At 40.4% G+C, this 15,880-nt stretch overlaps 3 protein-coding genes across 4 annotated transcripts; all 3 read left to right on the forward strand.

The window, feature by feature from the left end:
- The first annotated feature begins 2,917 nt into the window (after nt 1-2,917).
- On the forward strand, nt 2,918-3,922 carry LOC136448709 (uncharacterized). The gene is made up of 2 exons (XM_066448346.1): nt 2,918-2,992; nt 3,281-3,922. The coding sequence occupies exons 1-2, from the start codon at nt 2,918-2,920 to the stop codon at nt 3,920-3,922; spliced, it is 717 nt and encodes a 238-aa protein (XP_066304443.1).
- Nucleotides 3,923-6,872: 2,950 nt separating this feature from the next.
- LOC136448123 (probable G-protein coupled receptor No9) lies at nt 6,873-8,764 on the forward strand. Its single transcript, XM_066447274.1, has one exon. It carries the CDS (start codon nt 7,218-7,220, stop codon nt 8,661-8,663), a length of 1,446 nt encoding a protein of 481 aa, XP_066303371.1. The 5' UTR covers nt 6,873-7,217; the 3' UTR covers nt 8,664-8,764.
- Nucleotides 8,765-9,870: 1,106 nt separating this feature from the next.
- LOC136448124 (prohibitin 1-like) lies at nt 9,871-15,545 on the forward strand. Of its 2 annotated transcripts, none has more exons than XM_066447276.1 (7): nt 9,871-10,180; nt 10,521-10,682; nt 11,748-11,890; nt 12,686-12,802; nt 13,345-13,440; nt 14,536-14,752; nt 15,135-15,545. In XM_066447276.1, exons 1-6 carry the CDS (start codon nt 10,084-10,086, stop codon nt 14,749-14,751), a joined length of 831 nt encoding a protein of 276 aa, XP_066303373.1. In that variant the 5' UTR covers nt 9,871-10,083; the 3' UTR covers nt 14,752; nt 15,135-15,545. The 2 variants fall into 2 exon arrangements, with proteins under 2 accessions (XP_066303373.1, XP_066303372.1); XM_066447275.1 differs by lacking the exon at nt 13,345-13,440 and adding an exon at nt 13,515-13,610.
- The last annotated feature ends 335 nt before the right edge of the window (nt 15,546-15,880 follow it).

The raw sequence follows: 15,880 nt of genomic DNA on the forward strand, positions 1-15,880 counted from the left end.
TGTATTGTAACTGCTTCAACCTGGTTTGCAAAGATTCAGTTTGCTGTGAAAAGTTACCACTGACAGCTGAAGGCTTCCTCGCAAAACTTCAATTTAGAAAGGAAGTTTCAAAGGCGTGACGCCACTTCTCATTATTCTTCATACATGTTGCTTGAAGTATGCATATTTCTATAACTCAATTATCCCAGGCTAACGTCACATTTTCTAAAAGATTATCTGAAGATTCAGAAAAGTACGTCATGTCTATTCAGGCCTTTGTGATCAATTTTTTCTACATTGTATCTTATGAATCATTCCCATCGGATTATCATGGCCATTGGTGCAATAATAGTATGAATTTTGAATGAAGTTGAATATAAAAGAGACGGTTTGTCCTGAAGAGGCGGGCTCAGCAGTATCGTAGAAGAAGAGACCTCATATTCAACTGGATAGATGCTAATCCAACCGTAACTGAACATTTCGTTTTAGAATTTTAACATCGTTTAACAGTGTGCACTTAGTACAGGAGCCAGGGCCTGAAAAAAATCATTTTGTTCAACCCATCTTACAGAAAAGGTTTGACTTGATATTTTGATAGAGAGGGTCTTTCTTCATCACACCTGATTTTTTCTTTACTCAAACTGTGGCATCATGATTAAAGATGAATTGTTCATGGAGCACAGGTGTAATCATCTATATTTTCAAGGGGGAGAGGCCAAAATCTAGACATCAATATTTTTTTCTTGAAAATTAGTACACTGGTAAAACTTGACTTTAGGATCAGAAAAAATGTTAATATTTTCTTGATATCTTAAACCATTCAGGCGTCACTGGTCATTAAATTGCATTTTTTCTATAATTTTCTCATAGATCATGAATAATTTACTTTCTAAAACCCTGCATTTATTTGTGTTGCCTGTTGGGCTCTTTTTGCATACATGAATGGATGCAGCATTGTGGTCTTTGAATTACGAATATCTGTCACTTCTGTTAGGAGATATGAGTGTTTAAAACAATTATTACCGTTGCCATGGCAGTTGCTAAGGACACTATTTGGTGTAGTTCTAAGAGATGTACCGTCAAAATGACTGCCTGAAATCAACAGTTTCTGTTGTTTTTATGTCTCTATGTGCTTAAATAGACATGTATGTAGCATGTAGTAACAAGATTTTTGCTAAATTTTAAGAGTTTATGTAATTGTTTTCTGCAAAATGTCACTTTTTGGATCGAACCGTTGCTAATGATTCAAATCTTACGTAGCGGAATGGGTGTATCTTTTCTATGTTTAAAACGTGTATAACTATGCCATGTTATCGGTATTATTGATCTACTATCTCATCACAAGACGCTAAACACACTCTGGTGGAAATTGTTTAACACACTGTAACCCTTACGAAAGGTTTATGGATTAAACTTGCCAGTGATCCGTCATTTTTATTGCTTCATTGCATTTAATTAACATATGTTTGTAATAGACATCACTATACCTCATTGACAGACCTTGGCAGAAGGTAGATCGAGATTGCACGCCTACATCACACCCACTTTACGCTTTAGAAACCTAATCTTGTTAACCCATGTCTTACACGAAGATGCGCTGAATACATCTACCGCATCAATCCAGACACGAATCATAGACAGATGTCAAGAAAATGGCTTGCAAGTTTGAAACTACTTAGTGGCGCTGAATAATTTGTCAAGAACAGTATGATATGCCAGCAACACGAATGGAGAGTCTTTAAAAAAACTGATAAACATTCTAGTCTAGCAATTAGGTCAATGGAAAAGTACCAATTATAATCAGAAGCCAATCAGAAGACAAATATTACCAACTCAAATGTTCTGGAAATGTTTCAATTGTTTTCTAGCTAAAATTGGACTCACTGAAATGCATGAGAAGAGTAAATTTGAAATGAGGCGCACCGACCTTTTCCATGGTTTAGAAATTTTGAGTGATATTGTCCAAAAACATTTGAATCAACCTTTAAAAATTTCGTTGAGCTCCCTTTTTTTCAGTTGGAGAACAGTTTAATCTTTTTCCATCATTTAAGTTACCAACCGATATGAACTTCCATGCTAAGGATGGGAGACATTGCATCTGATGAATACAAAGGCAAGGTTGCTTACAATAATATACAAGATAGCTCAAATTCCAGCTTATAATCTAACGCTCAGTTGAATAGAATGCTCTCGGGCAGTGGGGGTTTCAGTTAAGTTAGGGGTTCACTTTCTTATCTCATTTTCTGACGCTACCCCGTTAAGGACTTAACTTCCACAATCGATATCCAATCTTTTTAGGATACAATGTCATACCTACCACGACATAACGAACGGATTCGTGATTATAAAAGAAGGTATAAAAGTATAAAGATGTCAAGAAATCGCGGAAATCATGGCTGAAATATGATATGCAAAACTGACATGATATTTCTGATACGATTTTTTCGTCTCCTTTTGATAGAAAGACTCTATAACCTACTAGAGGTACAAATTACGGGTAATACATTTATACTCACCTGACACAAATCGACGATGTCTACTTGTCAGTGATCATCCTGTAACGCCTTATGGTCTACTCTCTGAGATATAGTTACTTTTATATATACATTCACATTCGAATATTCCTCTTAGATGCTTTTGATCAAATCACATCGGTTCAACGCACGTCATGGTATTACGTATATCCTAATGAATGAAGATTTCATGTGGTATTCAGGGAATGATCACAATTAATCCTGGGAGACCTCGTTATTTCTAAAACATAAAGAATAGCTCTTCTTCAGTAACAAAAAAGCTTTAGAAAGATAGGCTAACTGACGTAGGGTCGTGGCTTTCATACAGTCTCAATGACTTCAAAGAATTCAAAGTATGTAAAGCAAGGGCTGTAGTGTCCCCGGAAGGAAGCAGAGATGAAAGAGTCAGCCAAGCAGGAATTGAGATGAGAACGAGAAGGAAGTGGGCCGTGGGGAAAGCAGTTGAAGAAGCGAAAAGTAACCTGAGGCACCGAGACATAGTAGGAGTGGTGGCGTAGGGAAGATTGGGACTGGGCGCTGGTAGAACAGAGAACCAGAGATGGTGCACTGTAGGACCTAGGGAAGAGAGGGAAACGGTTCAGAGCGAGATTAGAAGGAACAGGAGGAGAGTAGAAGAGCGCAGGCAGTGAGTCAAGGATCTCAGGGTGCATGGACGAGATGGGAAGGAATGAAAGACAGAAAGGTAATGTGGAGCGATGTACACAGATGGGAGCCCCTGAGAACCCAGTTCCTCATAAAAGCATTAAACGATTTACTCCCCACTCCAGCAAACAAGAAAAGATGGGTCATGCAGGAAGAAAGAGAACTGCGGTTTGTGTGGGAAAAGAGGAACGCTGAGCCACATCCTATCAGGGTGCCAGGTGGCCTTGAGCCAAGGAAGGTACCGGTGGAGACACGACAAAGTACTAAGGGTGTTAGCATTGGTCCTGGAGGAAGAGAGAGTGAAGAAGAGACAATATAGCGGAGAAGGACCACAGTTCATAGGTTTTGTGAAGGAGGGAGAGACAAAGATCGGGCCAAAGAGAAAGCTAGAGGAAGAAGGTATCTTTACAACAGCAAGTGATTGGGCCTTGCAGATCGATCTGGACAGACAGCTGGTTTTCCCAGAAGAAGTAGCGGTAACAAGGCTAAGACCGGACGTGATACTATGGTCCAAAGAGACAAAGCAGGTGGTACTTATAGAGCTAACAGTCCCCTGGGAAGAGAGAGCAGAAGAGGCACATGAGAGAAAAGCATTGAAGTACCAGGAGTTAGTCCACATGTGCAAAGAAAGAGGATGGAAAGCGAGCTGTTCCCCCGTGGAAGTAGGAACGAGAGGGTTCATCAGCCAATCCATGTGGAAGGCACTAGGTGCTACAGGTGTGAAGGGCAAGAGGAGGAGGGAAACAACTAAAAAGCTAGAGGAATAAGCGGAGAGGGCGTCCCGCTGGCTGTGTTTCAGAAGTGGAGACAAACAGTGGAAGAATCTCGGCTAGCAGTACCTGGCCAGTACTGCTGCCCCGCCTCCCGGAGGAGGTACTGCTGAAAGGGGGCGAAACCACCAGTGAAGGGAGGAAGCAGCTGAAGAAGCCGAGAGGCCGTCGTGACACGTCAGCTACGTAGGGTCGTGGCTTTCATACTACTTCAATGACATATCAAACACGTCTTTCCTTTTGAAAAGGATCTTTGGGTTCCCAGAATAATTTTCAATGAGTGATTTGACGCTTAAAAGGCAACGTTGATCTTTTAAACGTCCATCATCTCTTTGTTAAATCAAACACTGGTGATAAATCGAATCGGCATATTTTTTTTAGATCAAGATATCTTTGAAAACCGCGTTTATGGGAATTTTTTTCAGATGAAACCTTTTGGCTGTTAACTAAGTTTTGCCACGGACCTACAACTCATTAATTATGGAACACGACTTATGATTCTAACTAGGTCATACCATCTTACCACTGAGGCGGCGACCATTGAGCACCAGTTCAAACGAATTTCATTGAAACAAAAGTGTATCTTTTTCAGTTTTGTGTGTTTTGTTGCCTTTCAAATCATCTTTTCCATCATGGTTCGTATTCCAATTATAAGCTTTATAAGGTAATAGATCATACAGTTCTAACTCGGGCCCAATTAAGAATCAAAGTGCTGAATAATTGCAGGAGCATGGGCAAAGTACACATTCTATTGGCTCTGCTGCCCACCGCCCGTCGACGCCGGCGCTTTCCCCTGCCATCTTCGGTGGGGGTGAAGTGGTCAGCCGTCGGAAGTGAGGGGGCATGCGGTACCTTGCCTTCGTACGTCCACATTAGACAGTTATTATTTTTTTAGAAGTAATATGCTTGTCACAAAGATTGATCCATACACGAAGCAATCTGAGTAAAACTTTGAATGGCTCATTAAATCAGTCATGGTTCCTTTAATCGTCACATCCTACATGGATAACTGTGGTAATTCTAGAGCTAATACATGCGGAAGAAGCGCCGACCTCACGGTCTGGCGTGCATTTATCAGACCAAGACCGACCCGGGGTTCGCCCCGGTCCCTTTTATGACTCTGGATCATGTTTCGGTCACAATTTGAAAAAAAAAGAGTCCTGCTGGGTAGTTAACGGGCTGTTTTTTCGGGCGTGATCCCTACGTGTCCTTTGTAGGAAACCCTTCGGCTACCGGGCTATTTTTGGGCGCGTATATCTATCTATTTTGAACACAGGATTGTGTTATGTCGCTGCGGGCCTTCGTAGTTTTGCGGTCATGCAGATTCCAAGCAGATGTGGAGGGGGGCCCAGATTAGCATTGGGGCACATAAAATATGGAACATCGGACCCCGAGGTGACTTTAGCTTGGACTTAAAATCAACCCGGGACCCGGTGAAAAATAGACGCCGTGAGCTAATCTTGCGAACACCGAGAGGAACTTACACCCACCGACGACAGATCATTCTAATGTCTGCCCTATCAACTTTCGACGGTAATGGGTTCTGTGCCTACCATGGTGGCAACGGGTGACGGGGAATCAGGGTTCGGTTCCGGAGAGGGAGCCTGAGAAACGGCTACCACATCCAAGGAAGGCAGCAGGCGCGCAAATTACCCACTCCCGACTCGGTAGTGATGAAAACTAACAATACGTAACTCTTTTGATGCCCTAAAGCTGGAATTGGGAAATGTCTTCTTTTTTTGTGACACGAAACAGTTGTTTTTAGTTTGCTGTTCTTAAACTTATAAGTATGTATTAAGCATACATAATTTATAACAGCCGAAGTTATTTTCATAAAAGTGCCATGTACCAATAAATTCAAAATCAGTTTCTTTTCGCTGGACTTTACATGTATATTGTGTTTCTCGAAGTGTAAGTACGAGTATTTGTTTACGTCGCTTACCGTTCATTTTAGACTTGACAACAGAGACATGCTATCGGTGTCTTTACTAAAATCCTGGCAACCTTCCGTGGCCTTTATAAAACTAGATCATTAGATTCATGTTCTTATCGTAATAACCATGAAAATAGATATAATTTGATGTTTAAACAGCATATAGCCAGCTAAATCAGATGTTTCCGTCGCATTTGCTGAGTCACGAGTAATGCCATGTTTTTAAACACAAATATCCATTAAATGATAGCTATTTATGTCATCAGATGGTCTCTAAATTCTCTCATGACTTGGTTGCGTAATTGTTGCGTACAACAGCACATTAAGGTAGTTTCCTCCTTATCCGGTGAAATATTTCTTGTTAAATTTCATATAATTGGTTTATCTTTCCTCCATACATCAAAGTTGGGTTTCGTATGTTTGTCAAGTCATTCAGTAATGTCTTAATGGTGATGTATAATTACTTCAGTACACTGCAATATCAAGCCCACGGCAGCTGTGCAAATGACAATTTTCTTTGTAAATATCATATGATCATCATCGAAATACGTAGGTAGGCGTATTCTTGTTTTATTTCAAATTAGAGACATAAAAAGTCCATTGGGATATTCATGTTCTTAAGCAGCCGTAAAGATCGTCCTTTCATCTTCAGAGTAATGGATATTTCCTTTCCGATAATTTACCCCCTTCCACCTTGGAATACATACTATATAAATCATAACGTGAAGGGGCCCGATCGCATTCGTCATCGTGGAAAGTACAACATATCTAGTCTTGCGACAGTCGTGAATGTGTTGTACAGAATTCGGCTACCTATTAACTGAGTTGTTTGCCGTAGATCATTTCGGTCGGTTCTGTCAGAGTCATCGTTGAAACGTCTACCACAAAACGCGAGCTCACTCGAAGAGTTTGACTGGGCGATTGCCTAATTGACATCTTTCCGTTTACATCTATTCCAATGAGCCCGGAGTAGCTAACAGTTGGGCTGCGTGTGCATGCGAGGGACTTGCCAACCATCGTCAGTACAGTACCAGTGACTCAATCTCAACAACAGTTCTGAATACAGTACGTATCTTCAAAAGTTTCTTGACGATATATTTTCAGCGATTCACGGTATATTTTCTCTTGAAGGAAGAACCCTACCCTTGACTGACTCAAACTCCCTGTCTCTAGCTAGACTTGCTGTCTGATCGATCTAGTCTTAAGTCCATCACTTTGAGATCAGTTCAAGATTATCAAGGCCATTGAAGGAGCAAGAAGACTTTGCCTGCTACTTCAAAGAACCACTTGTTTGTTCTTATTGACCAGAGGGTTCCAAAAGCGAAGAATACACGAATCTTCAACATTCAGCGTAAGAGAATGGCACCTGGAAACACCACGGCCGACCAGCAACCCAACAGTACCTTCGAATGTACCGTGTGCCAAGACCCCGCATCGTGGTTCAATCAACAACAATCGCAAATCTACCTGCCTTCTCTCGTATTTCTGCCCATATTCGCGTGTATCGGGACTGTCGGAAACGTTGCTGTAGCAGTAGTCTATGTTAAAAAGAAGAAGACCTCGGCAAGTGTCTATATCCTAGCGCTAGCTGCCGTGGACCTGGTCACCTGTGCGTTACTGATTCCACTGGACATCACCGCATCGGTACTGCAATATTCGTACCCAAGCGACTTTCTCTGCCGATTGACTCCGTTTCTAACTCACACCCTTTCCATGTATTCTGTGGTGTTGCTTCTTAGCATTGCCGTCGAACGCTACTTAGCCGTGCATAGACCAATTGCTTTTGCCACCACCATCCCTAGATCTAAAGTAGTCGTGTCGGTAGGAGCTGTAGCTTCTGCCGTGATTTGCTGCCCCCTTCTAACAATTTATGAGCTAGTACTTAAAGCTAATGTCGGCTGGAATGTGTATAGATGTTCTCTGAAGGATTCCGGGTATGCTACGGTCGTTTCTGCATACTCCTACTTGTTGATAGGCGTCACCTTAGCGGCGTCTTTGGTGATTGCCGTCTTGTACGTGCGGACATTTCGCAGCATAGTCGGCAGGGCTCACAAACGACCTGTCATAAAAATCACCACAACCCCTTCTTCACAACCTAGGAAGTTGGGCAAAAGTCGGCTTGGTGGCATTTTTCGAATCTTTAGACGAAGAGAAAGGGGTGACAAACTGTGCGACAAAGCCCAGTCCATCGCGGCCGTGTCAATGTCCGAGCTCGCCGTGCCGGCGGAAGGACGCTACCGATACCGGTCAGAGAGTCCGTCAACGTCTGGCTATGAAACCTCGACCGTTGACAGTTCAAATCACTACGATCGCGGATTGGCCAGCGGTTCTGGTGATCATCCAATCGGAGCGTTAGCACCACCACCAACTACGTCACCAGGCACCAGGGACAAAACTACATCCGCAGGCAGATATGAGACAAGGTCTGATCCAAACATTTGTAAGATTGAACTAGCCTCCATAGAAAGTAGTACTCTAAACGGCGAAAATGGACCAAACAGTGGAAGGGTAAGGAGCACAGCAGAATCGAGAATACAGGCAAGGTGGAAGCGACAAGGAAACCGCATGGCTAAGATATTCATGCTGGTAACTCTCATATTCTTTCTCACTTGGCTACCGCATGGGGTAATTACGTTATTTGTCTATTTTGTGCCGTACGATAAACAGCCTAGCACCTTGTTTAAAGCTTTGATAAACCTTTACAACGTGGTTTATCTAAACAACGTTCTCAATCCTTTTATTTATGCGTTTGTAGGAAGGGATTTAAAGATCGCATGCAAAAACTTGTTGAAACGTAATAAGTAGTCTGGTGTAGAGAAAAGAGATTTGTTTGTCAGCATTTCTTAGAAAATCAGATGGACATATGGAGCAAATATCCGCCACTTTACAAGTCAAAATACATGTACGCTATAATGCTGGCGCAACCAAAATTAGTTTACACATACATGAAAATTTAAAAAAAAATCCACATGATTATGGAAAGGGTACAAATTTGACAGGAAAATTACACTGTATGGAAGGTAATGAAGTATGATTAGAAAAGAACATGTTGCAAACAATTTGGTGAAAATATAATAAAAATACTGATTTTTTTGTTTATTTTGGAGTGGTAGAAATACAGATCCGTTAGATGTATTCGCACTGTAAAGACATTATAGTACATGTTTACATGCACACGGTTGTAATAAGCGACGCAGTTATCGTCACAGTTCAGAAAACCACCACTCTGCCAACAGTGTGATAAACGAATACTAGCTAGTATTAGTTGTAGCTAGCATCAACATGGAATGTTTACATGTAGACAAATTGAAGGTAACATTGCTTTCAATGTTTATCTGTTTATTGAATTTACTTATCATGTATTGTTTGTTTATTGCTTTCCATGTTTCCAGAAGTGACGTCAAGTATCTAATCACCAGTGTTAGCTGAAGGAGTAACATATAAGCTTAGTATATAGTCTACTACAGAATTTGGCTTTTAAGTTCTGACAACAATCGATAATGGAGCGATATCTATGTGCCTTAAAGAGTTTTTTTTTTTCATATTACTACATGACAATAACAAATTTGCCTGTTTTATATATGTTTTGTGACACTGAGGGGTCGAAAGGCAAATGTGCAAAGTTGTTTCATTGTCATTGTCTCGGGCAATAATGCTTAAGCTCAAGCCTCTATGATACTTGTTTGAAAATCTTATGACATAGACCGTGGAATAATATTGTACTAATTCCAATGTTGATTAGGCAATAAAAACACATTTATTGTATTAATTACGTCATCATATCTTTTGACTGTTGTCATTATTCGACCCTTGAAATTGTAAAGAAATTTAAGTACAATAGATATGAACGTGGAAAACCCTAAAAGTTGTACAATATGCCACAAAAACACGGCGTAAAAAGCCACACCCTACATCTGCTTAGAGATAACTACGATACCGTATTTCGCTCTGCCGAATCAGGAGCTAGTTTTCCTTTATCCCATGGCCCATGATACACTGCAGCGCTAAAGGTCAAATTTTACCTCGTGTGTGGACCTACGCACATGTCAAGCGGACTTCTCTTCAAAAATACCTGAAAAAGTGGAGTTTTTGGCACATTTCACTAATCTTTTAAACTTCAGCCACTTCCTAAGACGTTGTTGGAACGCTGTTTTGGTTGTCAAAGGTTTGAAACGGGACTAAAGTCGGTAAAATTTGCAGAGAGGTCACAGTGAACCATACCAAGATGTCGGCCGCAGCTTCGAGGTTATTCAACACGATCGGACGGATCGGTTTTGGGATCGCTGTAGTCGGCGGCGTGGTCAACACAGCCTTGTATAACGGTAAGAATACTACTTAAACAGATTGTGTATCTTTTAAACGCGTGCATATGTATACTATTGAAACAAATTGCATTTAATGGTGCTTGTGCAACATTGTAACATTTTGGTGTGGGGAGGGGGGCATGATTTTTCCCCTTGCATCATATCGCCTTGCTCTTGCATGTGTCAGAATTCATTGTTCAACTTCAATTCATTGTAGTGTAGATGTTGAACGTTAGACAATTCCGCTACACTTGTAATAATTTTGAGTATCACGTTGTGATTATAGAAATTTTCCATCTATTAATAACTTACTGGTACTCATCTTCGATATTCTACTGTGTTATATAATTTTCTACAGTTGATGCTGGCCATCGCGCGGTCATCTTTGACCGCTTCACCGGAGTGAAAGAGACTGTGAGCGGAGAGGGGACACACTTCCTGATCCCCTGGGTACAGAGGCCGATCATCTTCGACTGCAGGGCCAGACCTCGCAACATTCCTGTCATCACAGGAAGCAAAGGTAACGCATTTACTGAGAGAAAGCCTGGGTACCAGGCCACCACGCTACAGTCGCTAATCCTTGGTTTGGGGGAGCAAATTTGCCCTGCCACCAAAGGTAGCACATGGCCCCTAATTATCTCTTGCACTCGATAGATTTAGACTTGAGAGATCGGCTGCCAAAGAGACCGGGTGCCAACTCTACATATGTATATTGCATATGACATGCTACCCCAGCCAAAAGGAGTTAATATCATCCAGTGCAAAGAGTCTGGTATCCAGGCTAGTTCAAGTACTGTAATTCACATTATCTTCACAGTAGCAAAATTTCACGGTGGAAGAAGAATGGACATTTTCACTGAATTTTAACTTCACGATGGTGCCAAGTGATTGGAATCATAAATAATTACAACCGGTTTTTTTCATGGTGATGATAAGTTCACGGTACATAGGTGACCATGAAAACAGTGAACATAAAGTTACAGTGAAAGAAACAAGAATTACAGTAGTTGATGTACATGTAGGGATCTTTCTAAAGAGAGGAAGAGGGGTGCCATTGTGTCCCCTTACCCAGGGGAGCTGACCTTCTCTACAAATCCTAAATTTTAAATTAGACAGGGATGCTGCTAGGTCAAATGTGTTCCCACACCACAGTGGTCCCAAAAGTACTTTGCATTCTTCAAGCAATATCCTTTATCTATTGATGAATCTTTAGGATGGTCCCTTCAGTTAACTCTGTAACTGATTTCCAAGGGAGCCCTTTTCCAAAACTAACAGACGGATGCCATAGGCGCCTTATCCTTGAATACAAAAGATAAACATAAAGCCAGCGTCACACATTTGGAGAATACCAAATACAACAAGTCTGTGAGCTCTAAAGAAAATCTCAGCAGCAATATAGCTGGTGATCTCTGGCAGTTTTAAGAGATCAGCCAATATTTTCAGTTCATCAGGACCCATTCAATGTTACTGATACTAGTGATAGGTTAGATTTTCAGGTGAAAGATTCACTCTACTGTCTGTGGCGATTTTGAAATTCTGCAACCTTTTGTATTTTTCTTCATGAGAAATCATAATTTTTTTTCAGATCTCCAGAATGTGAACATTACCCTGCGAATCCTGTTCCGACCGGTGGCAGCCTCCCTGCCCAAGTTGTACATGAGTCTGGGAACAGACTACGACGAGAGAGTGCTACCTTCCATTACTAATGAAGTTCTGAAGGCTGTAGTCGTAAGTACATGTAGAATACTATAATCTCTTTAAGGTTAAGTTCTTTTTATGTGTGGTGGCATTGTGATTTGTGTTGTTGATTAAAAATCTAAGGGTTTTGGGTTCGAAGCTTTAAAGAAAAAGCAATCCCAATTTTGTGCCCTTGAGAGAGGCATTTTACACCAATTTTCTCACTTCATGCAGGTGAAAATGAGCACCTAGCTTTGAACAAGAATGTTCTCTCGGAAGGGACGTTAAGTTGGGTCCGGGGGGAAGGGGGTCGGAGGGGGAGGATGAAGAGAACCACACCTTGAACATGTTAAAGAACCCACCACACTTAAGAGTGTGTGTGGATGAAACCTATCGGTATCAGTCCGGTCTTTATTTCCCATTTGGAATTGTTAGCAGCCACTTTTAGATGAAAAGCACATTGATATTTAACCTCACATGTATGCCTTTGATAGCCCTAGTGATGATACTCCTGCATTATACTACAAATAGGGATGGCTGATCAGTAGCCATTTTCTCATTACCTGCAGGGAGAAGATTGCCAGAGTTTACCATGCTCTATTGGATGCCCCATTCCATGTCGAGCTTCCATGCCTCTGTACACTAAGTTAAAACCCTCCCCACACCCTTCTGCCTATAGGGCAGTGTCCATCTCCATTTCTAAAACCTTGAACCCACAACCATCCAAATGCAAATTAAGCACTCTACGGTCTAACCTCTAGATATTTGCACTGGTACAAGCTAAACTGTACACAGAATAAATGTACGCTTTCTGTTTCTTTATGGTCCTGTATGATTGTTTCGCAGGCCCAGTTTGATGCCAGTGAGTTGATCACACAGAGAGAGTTGGTATCCCAGAAAGTATCGGAGGATCTCATGGAGCGGGCTGCACAGTTTGGACTCATCCTGGACGACATTTCACTTGTAAGTTGTTAAAGATCGCCAATCAAAATGTGAATCCTCAATGTTGGTAAGATGGAATCTCTATCTAGTGTACAGAGAATCTTTTACAAATTTTGTGGTCTATATTGAAATTTAAGCTCTTAAGAGATGAAACAACATGTTGCTTTTGTGTTGAAGGCCAGCTTTTAAATTGTATGTAATTTGTAAAGATATTTTATTGTCAATTTCATGTATTGTCAAGTGCAATGCTATGTTGGCTGCTAACTAACTGATATTCAAAAATGAAAATTAAACGTAAAGGAAAACATCAATTATAGAAAACAATGTTCAGTGATTTGAATTCAGTTCTCAAACTCTTGGAATTAGGCTGCATAGTTTTGAACGATGCAACTTGCTTCAGTCATTGCGTTTGACTTTTGTAAAGTCTCAAAAATCGTCTCTGCTTTTCCATTACTACATAGAGGTATATACTACATGCATAATACAGAAATAGTATACATGTAGCCTTACCCAGCATTGCAATGAAATGAAATGTTTATGTTAACGGAGTGTTTTGCCATCAGACACATCTGACCTTTGGCCGAGAGTTTACCTCCGCGGTTGAACAGAAACAGGTGGCACAGCAGGAAGCAGAAAGGGCGCGGTTTGTCGTAGAAAAGGTAAGGATATGTGTATGTCCGTTTTTCCTCTGCGGATGTAACACAAGTGTTTCACGTTTCCCTCCCGATATTAGACCCATTTGACGTTTGGCCGAGAGTTCACCATTGCTGTTGAGGCCAAGCAGGTTGCCCAACAGGATGCAGAGAAGGCTAGATTTGTAGTAGAAAAGGTTTGTGCATTAAACATGTAAATATCATTGTACTTGTACTATCATTGCATTTCTGCTTGACTGTCCATGCATCCCTCGTACTAAGGAATGCTCTGAGCCCATTTTTAGAGAGGGCGACCCAGAAAAGTCAAGTTACCTATTTTTTTGAGAAATGTTCCTATACAAAAATGCTGCAAAGTTCTTGTCCTAAACCAAAAAAGACACAACAAATTGTTATTGTTAACATGATTTTAGCGAAACACATTCCTGAAATCATATAGAATTATTGCTCTCGCGAGCAGTTATGAGAGTAATGAAATGGATTACCCTCTAGATAAAAAATATTTGGGATGCATCATTGACTAGCAGATTTGCTGATGTACATGTTGCCATGTGTTGTTGTCTTCCACCAATGTTTTGGGAGGCTGAATATCCAAGAATTGCAAACATTTAGGGGAAGAAGGCAGGAAAAGTTGATAATAGTTTCATATTCTTCTTTCTTACTTGTAGGTGGGTGGAGTTGTGACAAGGAAAAATAAGCAAGGAGGAACTTGTTATAGTCACTTATACTTGGGAATCAATTTATCTAGTTCTGTTTTCTTTAACCAAGGTGACTAAACACTGCTTTTCAGGTCCTTTCTTAATAAATTCAATCATAAATCTTTTATGTGAAATTCAATGAAGGAATATTTCTTCAAATCAGATACTGCTCTCATTTTCATGTAGCTTCAATGATAACTACATGTAGCACTGTACTCATCATTTGTACTTGTTCATTTGTTTTTCTTGTAGAGTATGACAACCTTCGAGTCTCTGCTTTTTAAAGAAGAACCTTTTTTCCAGTTTGTTTGAGAGAGAAAAAACAAGGACTATGTCTTTAGTACCTAAAGGATAATTTACAGCTATTTCCATGGATGAATTAATCGAACAACAAAATTTTTTCCAGGCTGAGCAACAGAAGATCGCCGCCATTATCATCGCGGAAGGCGACTCCAAAGCTGCGGAACTTCTGGCGACAGAGTTCCACAAGGCTGGCGATGGTCTGATCGAACTGCGTAGGCTGGAGGCTGCGGAAGACATCGCCCTACAGCTCTCCCGGTCACGCAACGTCGCGTACCTTCCTCCCGGACAGAACACCCTCCTGTCCCTACCCACAAATTAAGGTGAACTTTTTTGCATTTAAGTGACATTTGCATACGATCATTTGGCATAGTAAACCGTTTTTTTCCAGTAAGAAGTACTAGTGTTGATTCCTTTTGTCAGTCCTTTAAAGTGACGCTGAAGATGAGTGTCTCTCGATACGTCTGGAAAGAAACCTTGAATTTTATTGTCATAGAGTTTGAATTGCCTTTTTATAAAGGTGACATTATTTCTTAGTATCCAGTATCTTCCTGATATAAATGTAGTTTGCCTGTTAAATTACACTTTTGTAAATGTGGGAATATCATCTCAAATCTGTTTTCATTGATTTTGTTTTGATATATTCATAGTAAAATAATGTTTTTGAGAAGTGTTTTGACTGAAATATTGTCCTTTCTTTTACAGATATATGATATACAGGGATACTTGCTGTGACTTTTCAAGTGGAGCAGCATCACTGATAAATGGATTCCCCTATGTCATTGTTAATTGGCTTGTCATATTTGATAACACTCATAAAAACTTATGTAGAAAATGGCCAAAAAATAATGGTTAATTCCATTAATGCAGAGTTTCTTGACCTTGGTAAAATAAATGTATGTAGTAGTACAGACTGAGCTTTGTTGATCATAGAATGATACATCATCAAGATTTCGATTCTTTTGTAACTTAGGTCATGTACAGACTTATTCATAGTCCTTTGACAATTAAATGTTGCCATTCAAAACAGTGTAGGAACTCGGGGCTTTCTCATTTCCAAAGTTTACATTTTTGGAAGCGAGGAAAAGAGGATATGTAACTGCAAGATAAACAAAGTTAGGGAGAAAGAGATTGTACCTGAATCAAGGAGTAGCTGAGAAATGGGAAAAAGAGGAGAATGGCAGAAAGTTCTTTGCTTATTCTTTTGAATGCACAGTACAGTGGTTTGTAAAATGTTGTAAAATCATGATTGTGTGCTTCAATTGAAAAGCTGGAATGGATAGTTTGTTAATTTCACTCCATGGTGATAACAAACTTGAAACCTATGACAGTTTGTTTCTTGTTCCTGTCATGTGAAATTGTCACAAAAGGTTGTGTAATAAACGAAGGACAAATTTGTGAACAAAATTGTGTCTTTGGTTATATATACTTAGTTCTGACAGATGCCTAAC

This window comes from Branchiostoma lanceolatum, chromosome 14 (genome assembly GCF_035083965.1).
Source record: "Branchiostoma lanceolatum isolate klBraLanc5 chromosome 14, klBraLanc5.hap2, whole genome shotgun sequence".
Lineage (NCBI taxonomy): Eukaryota > Metazoa > Chordata > Leptocardii > Amphioxiformes > Branchiostomatidae > Branchiostoma > Branchiostoma lanceolatum.